The sequence below is a fragment of the Condylura cristata genome, unplaced genomic scaffold (genome assembly GCF_000260355.1).
Source record: "Condylura cristata isolate star-nosed mole 26May11 unplaced genomic scaffold, ConCri1.0 scaffold00002, whole genome shotgun sequence".
NCBI lineage: Eukaryota > Metazoa > Chordata > Mammalia > Eulipotyphla > Talpidae > Condylura > Condylura cristata.
This window is the reverse complement of record NW_004567103.1, coordinates 306,850-331,365: the sequence shown is the minus strand read 5'-3', so window position 1 is coordinate 331,365 and position 24,516 is coordinate 306,850. Positions and strand designations below refer to the sequence as shown.

Sequence of the window (24,516 nt, the reverse complement as noted above, 5' to 3'; positions counted from 1 at the left end):
GCCTTTTAATAATCTCTGTTTTGTATTAAGACTTCTTGGTGATTTAGCACATTGGTATTTTATGTTCCCTTGAAATTTTAAAAGAATGCCTGTTTAAAATACACAAGTCTTTTACCTAGTTGTCAATTCATGTGATTTTTTTTTAGTTATTCAAATGTTCTATCAGCTCTGCTGTTTACTGGCTCTGTGGTATTAGAATTTTTGACACAATTGTCACTTTGTCAAATTCTCTAAGAGCATTTAAAATATAATGTCAAGTATAATAATAGTTAAATGTTTGTATCTCTTCTAGAATATAAATTCTTGAGCAATGCAGGCTACTGCAGTGGTGGAAACAGCATCTGGTAAAGGGTACCACAATGATGGAAGGAACTTCCAGAAAGGTGAGGGACCAACTCTGTTGTTTTTGTTTTGGGTGGAGAGAAGGATTAAATGTAATTGGGCCAGCCAGCCCCTCCTCCATGTTATTACTCTAAGCCTTCCGTCCCCATAAAAGTGTGCCAGTTAACTTGGCATACTTGCCAGGTGAGTTGTGACTGTGGGCACCCTGTGCGTGTCCTCTCAGGGGGATGGGGTGTGCAGGAAGACAGGGCTTCAGTCTAGCTGGGCTTTGAGGAACTGCTGACAGGTCCATTGTCTTCAGGGTAACAAGTGGGAAGTAAATAGACAGGTATGTGTGCTTTGTCTTCACACATTCCTGAAAATTTCCTTTTCCATGGTAATGGTAAAGGAGAAAATAAGAAATAACAAGAACATAAAAACCAAGGTGGCTAAGCTCTATATACATAAGAACATGTGTGGTTTTACCTATGAAGGGACAGACTAGATTAAAAAGGAAAAAAATCCCATCCTATATGAGACATGTTTAAAATAGAAGAGGATGATTGAAAGTAAAAGGATTTTCAAGTTAGGAATCAAATGAACTTGAAATCGGAATCAAATGAAATTGATAGTACTAATAAAGTGTGATTGGTATAGAAAGCATTTGTGAGAAGATAAAGAGGGTCAGATAAAGGATACAATTATGTTCTACAATGAAGACATCACTTTTCAACTCCACTGGACCACACAATGGTGTTTGCATTTCTGTTTACACATTAATTGTTGGAAGCCTGGGGAAGGCCACCTGAGATTGGACATGATGATAGTCATCTCTTTTTCTGTACATTCCAATAGAATTTTTCATGCAACCCAAAATGTTCCACACACACACACAAATGAATTTGAAAAACTGGCCTGAAAGAGAAATTGTGAAAAAATAATCGAGGAAAAATTTTTTAAAGAAAGTAAATACAAAGGAAGAAAGAAGCAACCAATCAGATATAAAGTACCCTGTGGTGCTATAGTCATCAAAACTGTATGTACCCAAAAAAAAAAGCAATTAGAACTTTAAAGCATGGTGAAGACACTATTTCAAGTCTAAAAAAAACACTGAATTGTTCAATAAATGGCATTAGGACTACTGACCATCTAGTTTGGGGGGAAAATTAGATACCTAGCTCACAAAAGAAAATGTATTCTGAGTAATGTGAAAAGGCTAAGTGCTGCATACACACAAGATGAGAATAAACTTATTAGGGTACTCTTACAGTCTCTGGAATGAGATACAAAAGCCAAAAGAAAAGAAAAGACTGATTAATAATCTTTATTATGATGACAAGGTGTTATAAAAAGTTAAAAGATAAGCCACAGGACACGGTCTCACAGAAAAGAAAAGACTGATTAATAATCTTTATTATGATGACAAGGTATTATAAAAAGTTAAAAGATAAGCCACAGGACACGGTCTCACAGGGCAGAGCAGTCAAGATGTGTGACATTACCGAGGACCAGACGGGAGAGTTTGAGGCCTTCCAGCTGTTCAACCAAGCAGGGGAAGGCAAGATCCTATATGGGCTGTGTGGGGATGTGGAGCCAGAGCCCCACCAATGCCGAGGTGCTCAGGGTTCTGGAGAGCCCAAGGGTAATGAGATGAACGTGAAGGTGCTTTGAGCACTTCCTGCCGTGCTGCGGGCTGTGGCTCAGAACAAGGACAGGGCACCTATGAGGAGTGCTTAGAAGGCCTTTGGGTGTTTGACAAGGAAGGGATGGCACCACCATGGGTGCTGAAATCCTGTGTTCATATCGCAGTGGCTGAGAAGACAACAGGAAAGTAGGAGCTGGAGCAGGGTATGAAGACAACGTGGTTGTGTCAGTGGTGATAGCTCACTGGCTTGGTGCTGAGCAACTAAGAACATTCCAGTGTGCACAGAGCCTTGGACGCCCTCACACTCTGCTGGGGCTTCCGGGTGCCTGTCACAGCACTGTCCCCAGTGTCTCTTGGATGATGTTTTCTGTCAACAGCACTGAATAAAATGGGTTTCTGTGCCCAAGGGGGGAAAAAAATGCAATAAATTAAGAAAAAATAACTTATATTGTAAACATGGAAAGCAGAATTTGTATCCAGAATCTGTAAGGAGAATTCTGCAAACAATCCAACCCATATGAACACCCTGTACACGGTTGTGTCATCACTGACCTCAGACTCCACTTGCCTGCAGTGGAACTTGTTTTCTCCCCTCCAGCTTCCCCCACCTCCACTTTCCCCTTGGTTTTCTAAGGCTTCAGAAAATGCCTCTCTAGCTCAACTGTGACACCAAGTTGTAAAGCTGACCACTACTTGGAGTGATGTTTAAGTAGGTGGCAACCACAGTGAGTCGTGAAATCAGTTTAGCAGACTGATTAGCTTTTTTTTTTTTTTTTTTTAAGATTTATTTATTCATACAGAACTGGGGTACAGGCCAGAGATGCGGAGGGTGAGAGGATTCACCAGAGACAGAGTGGGGTACAGAACAGGCAGATCGACGAAGTACACTGCTGAGGGGAGCAGCGGGCGGGCCAGGAGAGGTCTGCCTCGCCATGTGGATCTCCTCCAGGGCAGGCGGGAATCGAACTCATGAGGAAGTGGCTTAAGCTTCTTAGTGCTGTGCTTTAACCTACTGCGCCACCAGGGAGGGCCAGCTTTTTTTATTTTTAAGTTTTATTCATTTATGCATATAGAACTGGGGTACAGGCCAGAGGTACAGGAGCAGTGAGAGGATTCACCAGAGACAGAGTGGGGAGCAGAACAGGCTGACTGACAAGTACACTGCTGAGGGGAGCAGCAGGCGGGTCAGGAGAGGTCTGCCGGGCCATGTGGGTCAGCTCCGGGGCCAGGGATCGAACTCGCACTGAGGCAGCCATGGCCAGCTTTGCAGTGCTGCGCTCCAACCCACTGCACCACCAGGGAGGCCCCGTGATCAGGTTTTTAATAAAATAGAAAAAAAGGTACCAGGGTACAATAGACATAGTTGGAGAAGTTACTATTTTATTGTTTCACTCTCACACACACAAGCACATATATACATGTGTAGCAGATTTTCTTGAGATGTTTCTGATTGTGTTCTTAGTCAAAAAAAAAAAAAAATTGAAAGCCACTGATTTCTCCTTTCCTCCTCTACAATTGCCAAAACCTGTCACCAGTTGCTTCCTTTCCACTTCCTCCCCTGCACCCTTGGTCTGCCTCGAGTCTCCCTTTCCAAGCCTTCAGTCTGGCCCACCAGTGGCCTGCCCGTGGTTCTCTGTTGCCAGAGTAGGGGCCGGACTGCCCCTAGGGAAGGTCCCTCCGTGCACAGCCCTGGCGCCTGACGAGCTTGCTTGCACTGCTGAAGAACGCCATGTTCTTTGCTCAGCTACCTTCATGCATTCATGCGTGCCCTTTGATATCCTGAAATAACTTAGTTGTTAAAACACTAGATGTCAGTTTTCTCAGAAATCAGCTTCTCCTGGGCACTTACTTGCTCATTAACACCGCTCAGCGCGCTCTGCCTGTGTTGCTTTTATGTGCTTTTCTTATCACTAACTCTTAAAAAGCTGCGACTGTCAGGGGCAGAGCCACTTTTTGTCTCTATGGGCCTGCAGCTTGCAGTGGGAAGCGCCCAGACACACAGTGGCTGCTTGTGAGTGGTAGACACCTTGCCACTGACAGCGTGAGGATGAGCTCGCTGCTGTCTCCGTAGGCTGAAGCTGCCCTCACAGCATGTCACACGCTGGGTAACTTACACTGGATTGCTCCCCTGCAGTCTTGAGGCTGGAAATCCAAACCGGGCGCTGGCCTGGCGCTGGCCACTTCCAGATGGCCGCCTTCTCGTGCTGCCCTCCTGTGGCGCTCACTCTCTGGTCTCTCCTGCCACAGGGAGTTACTCAGCCTGGAGGCCCCACCCTTGTGACATTACTAGCTCTGGTTGCCTCCCAGCTTTCCCACCTACGTTGTCATCAAGGAGCCGAGGGGTGGCTGACAGGAGAGGTGCTCCTCCACCCGGTCACGCCTACGGCCTTTCCTGATGTTTGGATCCTGTCGCTGTACTGCTAACATTTTGTCTTTTTTTTTTTCATCAGATGAAAATTCCAGTCCCAAGAAAGAAAATCTCTTATGTTCCAATCACTGTAATGAAGCCACGTTGACTTTTCTGCAGGCTTCCTTGGTGCTGGAACAGAGAGCAAATGGCAAAGAAAGCAGAGGTGCTGACGAGACAGATGGGCCGCAGCCCCCTTTGACCGTGAGCCTGGGTGCGAGCTCAGAGAGCGCCCACTCTCAGTGGAGCGAGTCTGAGGACAGTATTGACCGCTCTTTCCTGAATAAGACATACTTTATACATTATTCAGAGTCCAAACTAGAGAATGAAAATCTTCCTGTAAACTCAGAATTCGATTCCGATATGCAGAGAGGAGAGGAGGTATTTTTTGATATTTTGGAGCATCAAGGCGATACGGCCATTGATTTGGAGGCAGTCTGCGTGGCCTCCAACGAGCAGCGCACAGGGTGTGACACAGGCGCATGCTGCAGCGGCCTGGCCGAGGACTCACAGCTTGAGTATCACAGCGCCGAGGAGCAGGAGCCTGGAAGCAGCCGTCTGTCGCTTGAGCAGACACCGGTGATGAGCAGCGCCAGCCTGGGAGTTGGGAGGGTGACAGGTTCAGGTTGTGAGGCCGAGTGTGCTGGCAAGCCGGAGCGCCGTCGCCTGGCAGCAGGGTGTCATTGGGGCGACCCCTCCGATTCACTTGATGTTTGTGGCCAGGGAGATTCACCGCCTGCCTCCAAGTCTCAGAGTTCTGTCATGTTAAGGGAGCACCATGAGTCCAAGCATGGGAAGTGTGAAGAACAGGAGACTAGTTTAATGTACCATACAGGGCTTGAGGAAGTTGTACTGAGGAGCAGTCCTCTTGGAAACCAGAAATCTCAACCCAAGAGTAATTTTTTAAGCCCCCCAAAATCATTAAAAACTAAAATTCATACTGACAGACTGAAGCTCCAAGTAACCGGAAGTAGAGAGTTCTGTGGAAATGTAGTTGGTGACAGCAAAATGCTGCGGGGCTGTGAGAGCCCTCGCGTGTCGCCCCAGGACAGAACCTTGAGTCCACCACCCCGACCCTGTAGAGGCTGTCAGGCAGCCTGCACCTCTCCTGCTGAGGATGTGGTGCTCTCTGCCAGTGGCTGTTCACGCTATGAAAACCTCCGGAACACCCCTGACCCAGCCTCAGATTTCTCCGGTGCTAGAGCAAGCATCGCAGTCAGAGGTGATCAGACAGCAGCAGGCGGGAACTCCCTGAGAGGGGCCAACGGCAGCACCCAGGATGAAGCTTGGCTTCAGAGCACGGACGGGGTGCATCCGGCAGTGGGGACAGAGGCGGCAGGCAGCGTGGTCACGGTGGTGCAGACTGTGGACGCTAGTGTGGACTTCAGGGCCTGCTTCACAACCGATGGAGCCACGAGCAGGAGACCCCCTGTGGTTTCCACGGCGAGCAACACTGAGCTCACCGTGATGTGTAGGAAGCCGCCTGGGGAGTGGCAGAGAGAGAGACACAGGAGTGTGGCCTGTAACACAGATGGGTCGCTGGGTCTGGATGACAGAGACTCGCCAACAGCTGTGACACAGAGACCCCCGGCAGTGCTGCGCTCAGCCGACAGAGAGAAGCCGGATGGAAACCTGTCTAAGGTAAAACCCGTGACGGTCACTACTGAGAGTTTATTTGACTTCATGAAGAACAAGTTTGTGATGATAAAAATGTTTGATCATTAAATTATAACAGCTTCCAGAGGCTTTTATGGAAAATGCTGTCAAAAGGAAGAGGTGAATGAATCACTCCAGCTCGTTGAACGCTAGGTGCAGTATGTGAGACATAGCTCTAATTTGATTTCAAATCATATTTTCAGGTTTCCCAGGATTTCAGAAATACATCTGATGACTCAGACTTAAAGAGACATCATGAGAGGTGAGTCAGAAGTAAGCCTGCAGGTCACACAGGAGGGAGTCAAAGTGGGAATTTGCTTTTGGTGAACGCATGTAGCCGTGTGGAATAGCTTAAAAGGTTTCAGTAAATGACCTATTCAGCCATTCACCTTCAAGCAAATAAATGTAAACACGATCTAGGCTGTGAAACTTTTCACTTACGAGGTTTTAGTGTCAGCACTTCCCTCTGAAACTGGCATCTTTACCCAACCCAAATCCATGCTAGTTTAATGTCTCCATTTCTTTCACTTGATCCTTTTAGAGACTAAACATTTAAATGGCATCGTTGAAAACCTCATGTATTTAAAGGAATAAATAGCTACATTCATTAGGGCGTTTTAATCTTGATTTTAGTTCATTGTGTAATTGCATTTATTAAGGCCACTATAATTCAGAGCACAGTGGAGGACCAGTAGGTGGGCGAGGGGAGACAAAAGAGGACCCCAAGTCAGTCAAAGGGCCTGAGGTCACTTAGGATTTGCTTTAGTTTTCATTTGCCTGAGAGGTTTGATCTGGATCCAAGCCTATCCGGAGAAACAGCAGAGTTGGTTTCCAGAGGCGGAGTATCAGAGCGGCTAGGAGTAGCGGCCAGGGGAGCTCTTCACCAAGGACTCTCTCAACACTCGAAAATGTAGTGATTTTTGTAGGGACTTGTTTATAGAGAGCGCAACAAAACACTTGCCCCAGTAATGGCCCTTACTTGGGAGAAGGTAAATTGTCTTTTCTGTTGAAAAGATAACTCATGTCAGAGCAATTTCCATACAGAACGCTTACAACCAAGTGCATTGGCCAAGACTTGATCTGGGTTTAAACCTGTGGATGGTGCGGAAATAAAATCAGTCCTTTACTTTGAAACTCGTTTCTGGTAAAAGAAAATCCGACAGAATTGTCTGCCTCCTCGCCGCTAACTAGAGCACATTTAGCTTTACCTGAGGCCTGATTCCCCCTCAGCCTCTCGGCTGCAGCCAGAACTAATGTGCCCCTGACAGGGAAGCTTGAGAAACGTAAGCTGTGCTTATAGAGCTGTGTCGTGGGCGCGAAGTGCTCTGAGCCCTGCCACGTGCCCGCTTCTGTTTTAAGGGAATGCCAGCTGGCCCGCGAGGGGGCGAGGAGCCGGCCGCCGAGCTGCTGCTGCGAGAGGGCAGCGCAGAGGGCGGCCGCGGCGGAGCTGCAGCTGCTGGACGCGCGCCACCAGCTGTGCCGCCGCCACTGCGCAGACATTTACGCGCTCGTCGTGGGAGACGGGGAGGGCGCGCAGAGGTGCGTGAGTCTTGGTTTTTTTGTTTTTCAAGATTTACGTATTTGTGCACACGAGCTGGGGTCCAGGCCAGAGGTGCGGGGCTGCGCGGCTTCCCCAGAGACAGGGCGGGGAGCAGAGCAGGCCAATGGACGAAGGTCACTGCTGGGGGAGCAGGCGTCTGCTGCGCCCTGTGGCCACGCCTGTCCCGGTGGAATTCCCGCGGCAGTGGCAGCGACAGCGTCACCCCGTGCTGCGCTCTAACCCGGGGCCACGAGGGTTTTAAATCTGTGTCGCTCAGGAAAACCTCTTAGAAATGTGTAGCTAGCTTTAATTCTTAGAACATTGCTTTCCTTTTCACTTTCAAAGTAGCAGGTTTTGTTAGCTGCTCTGGGGAAGACTGTACTGGGGAAGTCAGTCTTACCTCAGGGGGCTGCAGTGTGTGCTGGGGCGCGGACCCAGCGACCGGGCGGGTTGATGTCTCTGTAAAGTTCACGTGCAGACAGCAGGAGGGCTCTCCTGGCATCGTGCCGCCTTCCCCTCGGTGGCCTGTACGGTCCTTAGACATATCTTTGGCCGCATGTTCCTTTACTGCCTTCCAAGAGGAAAAAGTAAAGATTCGGTGAGTTAGCGTTCAGTGTGTGATACTGTTATGTGGATAATTAGGGTCTAACTAACTCAGCTTTGTGAACTTACCTTTTGAACAGGAATTTATCAAGGCACACTGCTAAGAAGGAATTAGGATCAGCACTACTGTCTGTTTTGGGAGATTTAAAAGTTAGATACATGAGCTTGAAAGAAAAAATAAACCGGGGCATACCCCTGGAAGAGCTGCCACCCCTGTCTGTAGAGTCAAAGCTGCTCTCTGCTTTCTCTGCTTTTATATCCAGGGTATGTATATACTTTTTAAAGGTTTATTTAGTTATGCACACCAGAGCTGGGGTGCAGGCCACAGGTGCAGGGGAGGGGTGAGAGGACTCCCCAGAGACAGAGTGGGGAGCAAAACAGGCGGATCTACTGAAGCACACTGCTGAGGGGAGCAGCGGGCAGGTCAGGAGAGTCTGCTGCGCCCTGCGGGTCCCTCCCTGGCTGGGGATTGAACTCGTGCTGCGGTGGCTGCCAACAGCTTCACAGTGTTGCGCTGTAAACCGTGCACCACGAGGGAGGGCCCTGGGTGTGTCTGTTTTAGGGGAAATGTTTTATTTCATTTGGACAGGAAACATTTTAAACTTAAAAAGCTCTTCCTCCCCCTCTCTTTCCAGCTCCTAAAGGAAGACTCAAGTGTGTAAGTTATGGTTTCATCTAATTTAATTTAAGCTCATTAGACCTTAAAAATTGCCTGATTAAGTTTTGTCTTCTCAAAACATTGATAAATTCGTTAATGAAACATCCATCTGTTCAGCTTTTCAGGGGCAGATTCTGAACTGGATAATCAAAGTACCAGTGATGCTGACATTTCTTCGAGCCTGAAAAAGGTTCTGTCTCAAGTGGGATTTTCAAAAGTAGTTCTTGAGTGTCTGTTTTTAATGCTGTGACTTAAACAAAGGAAGCTTAAAGTTTCAAAATTTTCGTCCCCATCTAGCTCACTGGCTTACTGTGCTGCCCTGTGAGGCTGTCATGGGTGGAAGGAGCGCCAGTTACACGATGGGGCATGTCAGTGGCGTGCACGGAGTGCAGCAACACAGGATTGGGCTCAAACCGAGACATTTGAAGCTGGAAGTCAGTGGTGCTGTTCACCATGACAGTAGGAATAAGTCGGTGGCCAGGGCAAATCCCATGACTTCCAGCCCCCCACCCCCCGCCGGGTTTCCACGCAGGGGGCTAAAACTGCTCTTCCTTTCAGGAGAGAGGCTGACACCCCGCTCATGCGCAGGGCAAAGTCTTGATAATGATAAAAGCAGTTTTGAAATGCCTGGCATAGGGTTTTCTTGATCTTTCTTCTTGCCCCAGGACATGTTTTGTCAGGTGACAGTCTGGGCATTGCTAACCCCTCACGTCAGTGAGGCAGGCGTGAGGCCGGGCTAGGGAAGCCCTGCCTCAGGCTGTGACCCTGAGCTGGCAGTGTTTGGCCAGTCAGGGAAAGTGCATTTCAGAGCCAAAGGTGAGACTGAAGTTACCTAGATTCCTTTCTGTTAACCTGATGTTCACCCTAACAAATTTTCTGTTTCCTACTCTCTGAAACAAAAAAACGCAACTATCTAAAAAATTTTAACAGATCAAAAACCAGGATTTTGTAGCCTCAGATTTCTTACCTACTTTGCAGAAACCATTTGTCTATTGAAGAATACATCGCGTTCTGTTTTCCCATCAGTGTATAGGTCGCAGCCGTAGAAACCGCTTATGTGAGAACGACAAATTATTGTTTAAAGATACAAGATAAAACAATTTTGTGACCTTAGTTCTGTCTATCAAACAATATTTTACGTTGGGGTCACCTCGCCTTGCCTGGCACATCTGTGGTTCAGTAGTGAAGCCGGCAGGCCATGCCCGGGGCCAGTGCAGGCATCGCATTTCTGAGTCGGCGTCGCCACTCTGGTGCTGGGGCCGCCGTTTCCAGCAGTGTGCCACTAGGGTGTTGTCTGCTCGGTTATTCTTCAAGTATTTCTCCTCTTGAAGTGAACGTACATGTAAAGTAGCGGTTGTTCTCTGTGGGGGAGCGCCGTCACACCGGGACTGGATGGCACACAGAAACCCACTTTCCATGCCACACGTAACTGGTAAGGAGACTGTGAAGTGGGCGTGTGCCCCAGAGAGCATTTGAGGCACTGTGTGCACCCCCATCCTCCCTTGCTAAACAGTCTCAGCCTTTCCCTGCACTCTGCCAGCCCCTCACCCTCGCTGACAGACAGAGCGGGGCTGAGAGCGGGGGACGCGCCCCTGGGCACTGAGTCCTATTGTTGGAACCCCCAGGTGTCCTCGCCGTCTGACGGTGCTCACGCTGCACAGCATGCCCCGCCGGAGGGCGGGGGGCTAGAAGGCGGCCACGGAAATGTGGACCTGAGTCAGCTGGGCCTCGACAGTAAAGGTCAGTGTGAGACTGTCCCCCGGCGTCATCGCCAGGAAACAGAAGAGGGGCGAGATCAGAACGGGTGCTGAGTAACACTCATCGTGAATGTTCAGTCTCATTACATCTACTTGACATCTTGAAGGTTGTTTACCATATTTGACGCTGCAAAATGATAATAGACTGCCACTCTTCGGGTTCATGTTTTCCAATCTGAAAATTCTAATGTCCCTTAGTATTTGAATTGTATATAATTCCACTTCTCTGGTCCCCTGTGAAAAGATAGGATTGCTCCAGAATAGCCCCATGCTAGATGACGTGAGGCGCGTAGCTCTGCTTGGCGTGCCCGCCACGCGGAAGGCACTAGGTGAGACAGACATTCGTGCTCCAGTGAGGCCACTCCAGGAGAAGTAGGCAACTCGTCGCTCGGGCTGCAGAGAGGGGTCGGTGTTCGGTTTTCTTCTGTGGCTAATACTTAGTGTTAGATTTATACATAAAATTGTCGTGCTAAGTCGTTCTGAGATGCTTTTTAGGTAACTTCTCAGAAGTTCAACCTGACACTTAATTCCTAACTGCCTGTGTTCCATTCTCAGAGTGTAAGACCTGTGGAGATGTGAGTGAAGACTGGTTTGATGCGCAGGAGAACCTGACCGGGGCCGACCTCACAGGAACCCTGGCAGACCCGGTGGGGCAGGATGGAGGAGGCCCGGGGCCTGCACTCGGTTAGTCCCTCTGTGCGGGCTGGGGTGCGGAACTGGCCTGTGTGTGAAATGGTGTTTACTGGCTTCAGGAAGATTTGGAGGGACCCAGTGAACTTTAAATATTTCTGTTTGTGGCTCCCTTTATGAAAAATGAGAAAACCGGCCATGTGGCCATCGGTTTTAAGAGTAAGTCAGTTTAAAGCGTTCGTTTCTTCATCATAGAACTGTCTGCTGAGCGCTGACACCCACCTGTTGATCAGCGGGTCGAAGCCCCAGCTGCCTCCTCACGGTCCCACAGCACCTGACCCCAGCGGGGCACCTTCCAGGCCCTTCAGAGGCAGGATGTGGGGTTCATGGCCAGTCGTACAAGTGCCCCAGGCAGCTGGACTGCATCAAATGGGCTGGCGTGAGACAGCTTTCCTGCTCGTTAGGGATTCAGCCTATTCTAGGGACAGTTTTCTTTTTTTTTTTTATTTTTATATTTTAAAAGCTTTCCTTCACCTTTTATTTTCTCAAGGCATTATCTATATTCATTTATATTTGTATTCTTTCTAGCACCATCTTTTCTGAAATATTTCTTTTTCTTTTTTTTTTATTACAAAAGTTTATTTTTACATCATTTTGTACATTTTTTTTTTCCATCTCAATTGTAATCCCCGCGGGTTTCCCATCACCAAGTCACCCGTGTGCCATCACCATAATCCCGTGCATTTCTCTTCCTCCCCCCCCCCCGTTTTTGATCCCATTCCCCACTCCACCCCCACAAAATGTCTCTGGTATATGGTTGTTCATTATTTTTGCTATTTTCTCCCCTGGTCCATTATACTCCTGCTATGAGTGGACAGTGTCCATTTTTAAGTAGTTTTTAATTGTTTGTAATATTGGGTTTCTGTGATCATTGCCTTCTGCCATCCCCAGTGACACAGCATCTCCCTGTCTTCCTGTCTTCTGTGGGCTTTTACTTTACCTGCTAGCAAGAGTTTTGCTGGGTTTTCCCCCTGCTTGTATAAATAATACTTAGGTTTTTTTAACAAAAGACAAAACTAAAATTACATGACATGTCTCCAACCTGCAGTAATCCCACCCACTCTTAATATTTTTACCACTTTCTTGTATTTCTTTATCCACGGCTACTACATGTAGTTTTAAATGGCATGTCCCTGAGTTTATTGTAACTACTCTGTCCCTTATTTTTTCTCCCTCTCCAATGCTGTGTGTCTTGCTCACGTGACGTACTACTTCCCACGCTCAGCATGCCCGGGCTCAGTGCACTAGGAGCTTGAACGTCTGTCCTCAGTCTTACCCCCGCCCTCTGCTAAGCTTTGCGGAAGGCCCCTGCTCCCTTCTCACTTACCCTACAGTAAAAGTAGTTTGTAAAGGCAAGTGATTGCAGCGCTTTCTGACGTACATTGTCACTGGTGGGATGAGCGTGTCACATGAGGCTAATAATGATGGTCAGGAAGTCGGGGCTGAGCAGCAGCTTCTGCCCGAGTCAGCACCCTTCTTGCTCGAGCGGCCAACACCCTAAGACCAAAGTGTCCTCATGGGGGAATGGCCGTGACAACAGTGACTGCCCAGGGGTAGGTGGGAAGTCCTGGGTTGGCCTCTGCCACAGGGATGCAGCGGCGACGCAGCAGATCCCTGCTGCTCTGGAAGGATTGTAAAGCCTGTGTGCACGCTTCCCCGGGGACTCGGTCAGCAGTGTCCACATGCCTTGGGGCCAGCTGGTGGCGTGGCTAGTAGCTCGAAGCGCCTCAACAAGGGAGTCCAGGAAGGTGTGGTCTACAAGTGACGGCTTATTTTATCAAGCGGGAAAATACACCTGAGACCCTGAAAGCTGTGATTCCCAGGCAGTGCTGTCTGATTCTCACTGCTGTCCTCCTTCCCTCATGTCATTCCTGTCACTGGCCTCTGGTAGCGCGGCTCAGGGCCTGCCGGTCAGAGAGCCCAGCAGGGCTGGGCAGGTGCTGTTTTCCTCTCCCCTTTAAGATGAAGGGCCCTAGGTACAGACTCACTCGGTCAGTACTGATGGAGCTGGACAGGCCTGAGTTAAGGTTTTTTCCCCAGCAAAAGAGTATGTGAGCAGAAGCTGAGCCAGCTGACGTGGGGGAGGGTCCCCTCTGCACCTGCACTCAGATCACTGTCTCAGTGATGATGGAACAGTTACAGCAGAACTGACTACCGTGTTTATAATCAGGGATTCGTGTTTGAGCTTCCAATCCAGCGTCTTGTTTTTAAGATGTGATTAAGACCCAGGAATCTAAGTTACAATCTTGTTCTTCCGCCTAGTGTGTTGGTATTTGCTAGTAACCTTATAGGTGATAAAGCAATGAAATATTAAATAATTTTCCTTTTTTCCGAAAATGATCGGTACTGTAAAGGTCATCACGTGTTGTGTGTTGTGTCTCACTGCGCGCAGAAATGAAGACTGCTGACCCCTTACGCAGAGAGAAAGGGCACTTGATACATGTGGGTGGCCTCCGCCCTTCAGTGTCTGAGGTGAGCCAGGAGCTATTCTTGAGCTTCATCTTTGAATCTACTAATTGGGCCTGTTGGGTCATTGTTATTTTTCTACATTTCCCACTTTTTTCTCTTCTTCCAGGCTGACTTAAGGTCTCATTTCCAGAAATACCATGTTTCTGAAATTGCCATTTACGGTTCTTCTACTAACTACAGGTATGTTCCTCACCCTCAGCCAACGCACGTTTCCTCGGTGTCCGCTGGGTGCTGGAGACCGTCCTGATGGCGCCATGGGGTGGGTCAGGGCCTCGTGCAGGGCTGCAGCAGCGGAGAGCGCGGTGGGCGGGCCCCGGTCAGGGTCGTCCTCCGTCGCAGCCTTTACCTTGCTGTTGCGGACGTGGACACGCACTGGCCTCCGCTCTAGGCTGCCCCACGCCACTGGCAGGGCACATAGAGGGCGTTCGGAGAGAGCAGGCAGCAGGCGTGCAGCTGGCGGCCCAGCCCCGTCGGTGCCTCCTGAACACGTGTCGCTCAGGAGGTGGTGGCAGTCCCTCACAGCTGTGCCGCCGCTCTTGCGGTTAGACGAGGCGCGCTGCATGGGGCGCCAGGGAGATTGGCCTTTCCTTTGTTGTTTTTACTTGGAAGACTTCTTAGGTGATGCTCTCGTGTATTTAGCGAGGCCTCCTTTTCCAGTGCGTGTTCCCGCTTCTTCTGGGCGACATGCAAGGCCACAGGAGTATCCCGTGGGGGTGGGGAGCTTAATGAGAGCTATTTCAGAGAGGGAAACCTTAATTAAAAAGGGGTCTGTTCGTAGTTGTGCCTCAAATTTATTCGGAACAAGTGTATCATTTTGTCTTACGTGGAGCAAGTTAAGATCATACGCTTTTTTATTTGTCCTGCTGCTGTGTACGTAGGCTGCATTGGAGCGGAGCGCTGTGACTCCAGGAGGGCCGGTGTGCAAGTCTCCGGAGGGGTCGAGCTCTTCACAGGGTGTGGTGGTTCAGCGTCAGGACTGGATATTTCGTGTGTGTTGCAGAGTGCTTGCTGCGACAGTCCTGTGAACATTTTCACTAGACAGAGTTAGAGCCTACTTAAAATTTTCTTGTAAGAGCTTCAAAATCTACTCTGTTAGCACTTTAAGGCATACAAGTTTATAGTTGTTTTTTTTTTTTAATTAGTAGAAGTCCTGCACATTATATGTGGAAGCTTAGAAAATAGATATAAAAATACAAGGAAGTTACATAAATTTGCTTGTAATCCCTGAAATTTTTTTAGAAAAATCCCTCCTGCTAGACTTGTTCGTGGCCACCTCCTCAGCGCTGCGGCCCTCACCCCCTGGCTCGGCTCTGTGCCTGGGACCCGGTGGGGCTCCCCAGCCGCTGTGGCCTTCCAGTTTCCCACTGCAAGTCACAGGGATATCTCCGTGTATTCTGCTGAGTGTTTTCAACTTGTACATTTACATTCAAGCCTTTGGGCCATCTGGAGTTTGTTTACATGTGTGTATAGGGTTAAGATGTTTTTAGTTTGGATAACCTACTGTCCCCAAACTGCTCATGTGTTTCAGCTTGGCCATATTTAAGTGTTGTAAACCTTTTGCCTTAAATTTTTTTTTTTAAAGATTTATTTATTTGTGCATACAGAACTGGGGTACAGGCCAGAGGCTCAGGGGCGGTGAGAGGCTTCACCAGAGACAGAGTGGGGAGCAGAATAGGCAGATCTACGAAGTACACTGCTGAGGGAAGCAGCGGGTGGGCCAGGAGAGGTCTGGCTCGCCATGTGGTCTCCTCCGGGGCAGGCTGCAGGCGGGAATCGAACTCATGAGGAAGTGGCTTCAGATTCTTAGTGCTGTGCTTTAACCCGCTGCGCCACCAGGGAGGGCCTGCCTTAAATTTTAATATAAAATTAATAGGAGGTAATTTATCTTCAGTTTGTGTTTATTTAGCTACACTTAATAAACTCTCTGATCCCAAGATACAAGTAAATTTTGTTTATTTTTTTTTACATGTGCAAGACCTCAAAAAATTAGGTTGAAACTCAGAATTTTTCCTTTCCACGGAAATCGTCAGTCCAAAGTAAAATATTTATGCAAGTTGAGGTGAAGCCCCAGAGTAGTCGTTTCTATTAAGAATGGGTGTGGTGAAAAGTACATCTTAGCAGGTAGTTACAAAACGAAGCTTGACGCAGTTCTAAATTACTAACAAAGAACCATTTGGTTTTCTGCTGCTGCGCTTTAGGTATGCATCCCTTGCTTTTAGAAACAGCAGTGATGCAAAGGTGGCTGTGAAAGAAATGAACGGAATGGAAATAAATGGCAAAGCAGTAAACGTGCGGCTTGTCAAGTCTCCTGGCGAATACGCAGCACCCCTCCCCTCCAGAAGTGGAAATCGAGTTGGCTTGAATAACACGGAGAAAGCCGCCAGCAAAGAAACCAGCTCAGCACCCCCTGTTTCCAGAGCGCCCAGAACTCGGCCACGGCATCTGGGCGCCGGACAAGACAGTGAGCTGTTCCCTTCCAACCAGGTCAGTATAGTTCTCAGAGCTGTCCCGAACTGGCGCTTGGAGACGCCGTGCGGCGCCGTCCCTGGGACAGGTCTAGCTTCACAGAACGGCGTGCGTGTGCTCAGCGGTCTGCAAGCAGAATGTGAACAGTCTCTGTCATCTCTGACCTGGGTGTTCGCCCCAACTTACTTTTGTATGCGGCTCCTGCTGCTCTGCGGCCCGCGTGCTGTCCCCTGCACTGCAGGGCCCCTTTCTCGGCTTCTGTCCCGTAGTTTCATGAATTTGAGCCAGACCCACATTATTGTACTGGCAGTTCATTTGGATCATTTTTAGGAGGTTGTTGTCTTAGTAAGAGCTGCAAGAGTTTGTTATATTCTAAATTAAATTCTTTATCAGGTGGGTATGTGATCAGCAAATATTTTACCAGTCTATAGTTTTTGTCTTTTCAGTCTTTCAGCGTCTTTCTCAGAGCAGTGTTTTCTCGTTCACTTGTACCCTGTGTTGTTTCTTTTTTTAAAAAAAAGTTGCATTTATTTGTGCACACAGAACTGCGGTACAGAGCAGAGGTGCAGGGGCGGTGAGAGGGTTCACCAGAGCCAGAGTGGGACGCAGAACAGGCACATCGATGAAGTCCACTGCTGAGGGGAGCAGCGGGGGGTCAGGAGAGGTCTGCCGCGCCCTGGGGGTCACCTCTGGGGCTGGGATCGGACTCATGCTGAAGTGGCTTCAGCTTCTCAGTGCTGCGTTGTAACCCGCTGCGCCCCAGGGAGGGCCTCTGTGTCGGCTCTAAGAAGCTCTCTGACCGTGCATAGCCCCTGGTCACAAAGGCTCTGAGTTAACGTTGATATCAGGTGTGAGGGGCAGATGTGGGGGTGTGGTGTGGGGGGAGCACGTGGAACTACTCCGGTGTCCTTGCCGACTCTCCCTGGAATTACTTGTGGCGCCTTTATAAAAACGGGGGAGACCGGACACGCCCCACCGGTGTGTCCCAGACTGCACTGCCTGACTGCCGCCGCCCCCTGGTAGGTCTGGAAACCAGGCTGAGCGAGTCCGCCGGCTTTTTTCTTTTAAAGAGTTGTTTCAGTTACTCCAGTTTCTTTGGGTCTCTGTATAAATTTTATAATTTAACTTGCCAGTGTAGACCGAAAACCCTGCTTGAAGTTGTGTTGGGACTATTTTGATTCTGTAGATCAGAGCCAAGCAAGCCCCTTTTTAATGTATGAAAGAATAAATATTTGTCAAATAGATTAATCTAGGTTTTCCCCTTAGGAAATAAAATAATCTCTTGCTCTTCCCCCACCTTTTCCTGATTTCTGGTGTCACCCTGTCCTGCGCCGTTACTGACCCGTCTCCACTTGCCCTGTGATCTTCCTGTGAAACTCCCCAGGTAGCTTTTATCTTCAGCGTCTTGACTCCTTTGATTTCCTTCTTTGTCCTCACAATCTGACTTGCACCGCTGTTTCTCCGGTGACCAGTGTCCTCTCCCAGCTTCCTTCCTTTTGAACATTGGCTCTTTTGGGTACGGTCATCTTTTACTCCTTTTCCTTCCATCCCGGGTCACTGCGCAGTGTGGGCCTTAGCCGGGCCTAGCTGCAGTGGGACGGGGTCCACCCATGCTCTGCTGTGCGGCTCCCCGGCTCGGGGCGGCCTCTGGCCAGCTGGCGGCGTGGGGGTCGCGTCTTGCGCGGGTGCATTTCCGTCTGGCTCCTGGGCCTTGGGCCCGCTGCTCTCTGGCCACGCGTGCGTGGCGTGGCCAGCCTGTCTCGGCGCCCGGCCGCTCCGGTGGCAGCTCTCGGCCCAGGCGGCTGGCGCGGTGGGCGCTGACTGGGAAGGCTGCTGGGTCGGGCCCCTCGGCTGGAGGAGGAGGGCTTTGCTGAGAGGGTGGCAGGCCGCCGCGCCGCAGTCTCGAGCTCCACGTGTACCCAGCACTGGGCGGACGGGCCTGGGCGAGGAGAGCAGGAGGCCGGAGCCCCGCGCCCAGGTGCCCTCACGGTGCCGTGAGCTTTCCCTCAGCGAGCGCAGAGAGTTCTCGGGACAGGGCCTGGCGGGAAAGTGCACCCCGCAAACAGGAGCCCTTGATGTCTGTGGGAAACTTCGTCAACGCTGCCGCTCGGACTGTCGAGCGGTGGTGTCTCCCACTTCACTCGGTGGCTGTTGCGCGTGTGCTGTGCGCACGATGTAGGCACTGGGAGAGCAGCCGCGCGCGGAGCACCGAGACCAGTGGGCTTGCAGGGCTTACATTTATTTGGTGGAGACAGGCAGTGAGCGGCTAAGCGGCAGAACGTGCTGCCACGCCAGAGCTGGCGCTCCGTGTGTCTTCCTCTGGCTTCGTCCAGGCTGTTGAAGTCCTGATGTTTGCCTAGGCTTTTCAGGCTACGGTGGCTTCCCACCACTTGTAGCTTACTCACGTGGCAGTGCTAATGATTTTATCAGATGGCTGGTGATGTGGACGTGGCGGAGTTCCATGCCATGTCCCTGGCTCCCCCACGCGCAGCCAGGGCACAGCTCCTGGCATTGCAGTTCGTGCTCACTGCATACCGGCAAAAGCCGTGCAGGCCCGTGGCGGTCGCCGCGTCCACGGCCTCCCTGACCGGGCGGGGGAGAGTACGCGTCACACCCTCGCCTCCAGCACCTGCGGTTAGGGAGGTGACAGCTCCCGGTCCCTAGGGGGGCATCTGGGCAGGCCGTCCTCGGGGGCGTTGGAAGCATAGCTTCCGTCATCTCTGCGCTCTGCGGTTCAGAGGAGGAAGCTCTGTGTTTTATCGCCACCAGAAGGGAACCGGTCTGGCAGTTTTTTAAAGCTTGCCCCTGAACACAGCGCAAGTAAATCTTCTGGGAACAAACGGTCCTGGAAAATCCCAAATGGAAAATAAATTTCTTAGGAATTTTGATTTAACTTTTTGTTATTTTATAATTTAATTGTGCTGGAACCTCTCCGTGTAATGACTGCTGACTTCAAGAAAACCTTCTAAATGCTTAGGGTGTCAAGAAGAATTGTAAACAGATCGAATCTACCAAGCTGTTGCCCGATATACCAGTTCAGTTCATCCCTCCGAACACACTGAATCTGCGCAGTTTTACCAAGATCATGAAGAGGCTGACGGAACTGCACCCCGAAGCGAGCAGGTGATGACTGCCATGTGTTTCGGCCGGTGGTAAACTTTTCATGTAGAAACACAGCTTGGCTCAGGCCGTGCCGGCGCGGCCGGTGCGCCTGCTGCCCAGCGCCTCACACGCTCTCCTTTGCAGAGATCGTATCATCGACGCTCTGCAGGAAGTACGAGTGGGCCATACAGGCTTCCTGAACGGCTTGTCTATTAGCACTATCGTGGAGATGACTTCGTCTGTGTTGAAAAACTCTGCTTCCAGCTAGGGATAGATGAATCAGCAGAGGTAAGTCAGTCGTGTCTTACATTCCAGTGTTGTTACTTAAAATTTTTAAGCTACTGGTTTTACCATTTTGTTCTCCAATAAAAAGAATAACATTAAGCTTAAAATAATACTAAACGGAAGGCAGACCTGCTGTATTAGTTCACTGTTAGTGCAAACCCCTTACTCAGAAGTGTGTCGCATTAGACAACTCACCTGGTAGTTTGCAGGGCTCAGGAGTGGCTCGGCAGGGCGGATTTAGCTCTGGGGCGCTCGGGGCTGGCCTGAGCGAGTCGCTGGGAGGCTAGACTGAGGCCCAGGCCTGCGCTGACGCGGCGCCTGCGTGCTGGTGGCCGTTACCGCCACTGCTCTAGCGTCTCCATGTCGGCAGCTGACCTGGGGTGCGGGTGAGCTAGACGGTCCTGCTCTGCTGAGCCTTCCCTGGGAGCCGTGCACCGGCGTCTCCACCACATTAGATGAGGCTCGCCAGGGCCACTCGAGGGCACAGGCATAGGCGCCACCACGTGAGGAAAGACGTGTCAGAGAGAGAATCCCTGTTACAACGCAGTGCAACGGGACTGGTTCCCAGTTTAACTGTCTGGGTTCATTCAGAGTAATCTGAAAAGCTGACTATAAAGACACTTGCTGGAAGGCCCCGAGAGCTATCAAGGTGATTCATGGGGCAGGGTCCAGAGCAGCAAGTCCCAGGGAACTGTGCCCAAGGTCTGCCACCACTTTCTCCTGGCACTGTTTGCAGAGGACAGCTAGGAGCTGGAGGGATCCTCCTAATAGCGTGGAGCCGGGGCCCCGGGGCTCGGCGAACTCAGCAGAGGTGCAGGGTTCCTAGCAGGCTGTGCTCTAGAGGTGACTGTAAGCCAGAATAGCGAGCTCATCGGAAGGGTGGTGGTCAGCTTCGGAACGCACTCTCTGACCAGAGTGAAGTGTCCGGGTACCTATGCTGTGCGTCTGAGACATGAAGGTGAGCATTCTTTGCGAGAGTCGTGTTTTAGGCCTCAGATTATTTCTGCCAGCAATTGTACACCTGCTAGTTACTCTGTAGAGAAGAATGTACACTCCCAAAAATGATTCATCACGAATGAAATTAAAACACGTAAATACAGGGGGAAAGAGTATAGAGTGAGAAAAAGTACCACAAAAAGCATAGCCAGGCTAAGTTGGAAGCATGTAGTAAGATGATGAAAACCTAGTAATGCCAATAGTTCATCAGAAATATAAATGAACCAAATATTCCTATAAAATAGTGATTGTCAGATTGGACTTAAAAGTCAAATAAATACAGTTTCTCAAGATGTTTTTAAAACGTTAGGAAATCGTAAGAAATTATAGAAAATGCAAGATTTATTGAACATTTTTAACTCAGTGTAATTTGCCATACAGTTAGAATAAAGGGGACTGTTCAGCACGCAGAAGTAGTTGACGAAACTCACCAGCCTCCTGTGAGAGCCCTAACAAGCGGTAGGGGCATCGGCCTCTGCGTGGGGCCCGGTGCCGGGGACGCCGCTTTAATACGCCCGGCGGGGAGACCAGCCTCCCGGGGTAGGGGCAGGGCCAGGGCCAGCACGCACGCAGCATCGCTGCATCCGGGCTAGCCGACTGGCCTCCCTCCGCGGCCTGCGTTAAAGGAGCAGCCCCAGACGCAGGGAGCCCAAATGTCGTATTACGCGCAGCAGGCGAACCTGCAGGGTCCTCACGTGTGGAGACACCTCTGTGGCACTGAGCAACAAAGCCGGCTCCATTCCCGAGGGGACACTGCAGGGTGCTGGCGCTCGCTGTGCTTTCTTGGCGGGGAGTGAGAGCAAGGCCCAGCAGGCGTCTGCTGGCCCGGCTGGAGGTGTGGGGCAGGGAGGGCTGGGAATGGTCTCCTCAGGAAAACGCTTGATTCCATGGCAACAGCGAGAAAGCGTGGCCCTGGGGGACAGGTATCTGCCTCGCCTCCTGGTCCCGTTGTGCTAGAGCTTCCCGTGAGCACAGGAAGGAAAAGAGACGCAGGTCTGAATATAAGGAACACAGCTCATGAACTCAAGGCTTCCTGGACGCGAGGACAGTGCTGGGGGTCAGTTGCAGCTCTACATACTGTCCATAATACTGGAAAAATGGATTTTCCAAAATATTCGTAGCAAGCGCTGATCGGTGTTCTGGCGCTCGGTATGTCTAAGGAGAGCTAGGTCTATCTGGGAACAACATTGCTTTGAGAAGTTTAATTCTGCGTATGCTGAGGGGTTTGTCCTCTGGATCAAAGGACTCAGCAGTAGAAAGCTGCCCGTTCCCCTCCCGTCCAACACGTTCGGTGCCATCCTAACAGTCCAAGGGGGAGTTTCGTGGAGGCTGGCACACAGGTCTAAGTCATGTGAAAATATGAAAGAAAAACCAGGCCCATTTCTAAGAAGAATAAAGCAAAAAGAAACCTAACGTCCTCGTGTGAATACATGTTACAAAGCAAAGGTAATAGGATGTCTGCCTCCAGGGAGCTTACATGTGTTCTAGAGAGTAGGGGGAAGTAAGTTGCCCAGATAACTTCAAACAGTGACCGATTTGACAAAAATAAGGCAGAGAAGCAGGCTAGAAAATACAAAACCTTACACTGAGGCAAGTTACATGTGAAGGATTTTATGTGAGCACGCAACTTCCTCAAGGATGCATGGTTGAATTTTCTCTTCAGATGTATTTCCCATGGTCGTGTCTTAAAAACAGTCTCATACACCAGTCACCAGCAGCCAGCCCTGCGAGTCGGCCTTCGCGTGCTAGCTGAGCGCCTCGGAGGAAAGGCCTGAAACGCCGCTGTGGCTTCTGGCAGCGTGCTGCACGCCTGTCCAGCGTGATAGCCCGCTTCTCGGCTAGTGCCGTGTGGTAGCTCCCTGTGTGTGGTTTGGGGCCTGTTTCTGTGCTGGTCTAGGATGGCACACGATTCCTGTCAAAGGTAGAGTGACGGGGGTCAGGGTGCCCATGCGCAGGGCGTGGCACCGCCGACATCCTGCCCTGGGGTGTCAGGCCCAGGCTGCCAGCGCGTGTCCCTCTTGTTTCCCATTTCCTTCAGCTGTGGGGTTCCCTGGACAGCGTGCGTTCCGCCCGCAGTGGATGCTCCACGCACAGCACTCAGGAGATCGTGATGAGCAAGACGACGTGATGAAGCAGCTCCGTGAGCAGAGCTGGTGTGTGACGCTCTGCTCTGAGCTCCCTCGAGTCCAGTGACTGACTGCCACGGTATTGAAATCCTCTGTGTAAAGTGAAAGGTGATTTCACCGTAAGCGGTCACATCCATTTCAAACACATGTTTGTTTAATCTTCTTTTTAAACACTGAGAAAATAAACGCATTTTTGTTTCATAACTCGAGCGGTGTCGTACAGGAAAGCGGGCCTCGGGATCTTGCCTTCCGCTCTCAGCGTCTCAGACGCTCGCGCTGCGCTGTCGGGTCACGGCAACAAGCGGAACCTGCGGGTGCACGTTTCAAGACTCCGGGCTAATGCAGCGACTGCTGTGTCCCACGCGAGGCGCTCTGCCCTTCGCGCCCGAGCCCTGAGGGGTCCCCGTGTTCTCCAGGAAGCGTGGCAGCAGCCGGGGCCTCGTGTCCGCGCTGTGTCCTGGGGCAGCTTTCGTCGGGGCAGCTTCAGGCTCCAACGTGTGCCTCGCCTGGCGTCTCCAGTCGCTTCCTGTACAGCCGCACTCGGCCTAAAGGTGCAGCTTCCTGAAGCCGCAGGAGACGGACGTCAGCACTTAGGTTTTCTTCAGACGTTTAATGTTCAGCACGTTGAGCATGTAGTTGACGGCACCACCGGGCATGTATGTGTGCTGAATAGAGGCAGGCTGGGGCGACGCGCGTGTAAAACCTTCTGCAGACCTGACAGCCAGCACGTGCTTGGGATGGGGGACAGCACAGGCTACGCTTCTGATCCTCAAAAATGTCCTCTTAGGAAATTTTACTTTCATTTATTTGTCTGTAGTTACTACCAGATTCAGCCAGGCACTGGGCTCCAGAATGTGAAAAACTTGATGTTTTTTTTTAAGATTTATTTATTTATGCTCACAGAGCTGGGGTACAGGCGCAGGGGCGGTGAGAGGCTTCCCCAGAGACAGAGCGGGGAGCAGAACAGGCAGATCAACGAAGCACACTGCTGAGGGGAGCAGCGGGCGGTCAGGAGAGGTCTGCCGCGCCCTGGGGTCACCTCCGGGGCAGGCGGGGGTCGAACTCACTGAAGTGGCTTCAGCTTCTCAGTGCTGCGCTGTAACCTGCTGCGCCCCAGGGAGGGCCCTGAAAAACATGGCTATAAAGAACGCTGTTGTATGAGGCTTGGGGGCCACTGGTCTGCACCCCATGTTGTGTAACTAGAGTGTGGGGTCAGGCGCGGCCTTCTGTCCCAGCCCTGCGGGCGCCTCCCCCCACCCTATCTCGGTGAGGAGCTCGCAGCCCACGGTGGGGTCCCGGGTCCCTGCGTGCGCCGTGGGACACACAGGGCCGCTGAAATGAGAAGTCACAGGTTTTTGAAGGAAAGAGCTCTTGAGAACTTACAGGCAACCACAGAGGTCCCGCCACCAGCCGGTCGATGGCCCGAGTCAGGGAGAAATGGAAATGCTGATGACTCGGCAGTGTGCGTGAAGGCGCCAGCATTTCTCTTCAGAAGCACTGACGTAGTTGAACTGCGGGGCGTCCCGACTGCTTGTCCCAGATTCCCGCTGCCTTCGGCTAGCAGCCTTCGGGTAATTGTGGCATGTTTACCTCATGCTCAAATGATTTTTCTTGTCAAAGTGCTAATGCGCCAAAGAGCTTCAGTGGCATCAACTAGGGCCGAGAACTGGGGATACCCAGGGGCCTGAGATGCTATAGAAGCCCTGAAGTGTCTCCCCAAAGTACCAGGACACCCCCGCCCGCCCACCTGCGCCAGTGTGCACTCAGGTGCCTGAGAAGCCAGAGTGCGGTGGGA

At 50.7% G+C, this 24,516-nt stretch overlaps 1 protein-coding gene across 1 annotated transcript; it reads left to right on the top strand.

Moving 5' to 3' along the window:
• The first annotated feature begins 310 nt into the window (after positions 1 to 310).
• Positions 311 to 22,672, top strand: RBM44 (RNA binding motif protein 44). Its single transcript, XM_012725145.1, has 14 exons — positions 311 to 383; positions 4,417 to 6,067; positions 7,389 to 7,568; positions 8,253 to 8,436; positions 8,808 to 8,830; positions 8,948 to 9,032; positions 10,456 to 10,570; positions 11,143 to 11,271; positions 13,670 to 13,749; positions 13,853 to 13,926; positions 15,945 to 16,230; positions 19,190 to 19,335; positions 19,459 to 19,602; positions 22,634 to 22,672. The coding sequence occupies exons 1-13, from the start codon at positions 311 to 313 to the stop codon at positions 19,580 to 19,582; spliced, it is 3,150 nt and encodes a 1,049-aa protein (XP_012580599.1). The 3' UTR covers positions 19,583 to 19,602; positions 22,634 to 22,672.
• Positions 22,673 to 24,516: the final 1,844 nt, after the last annotated feature.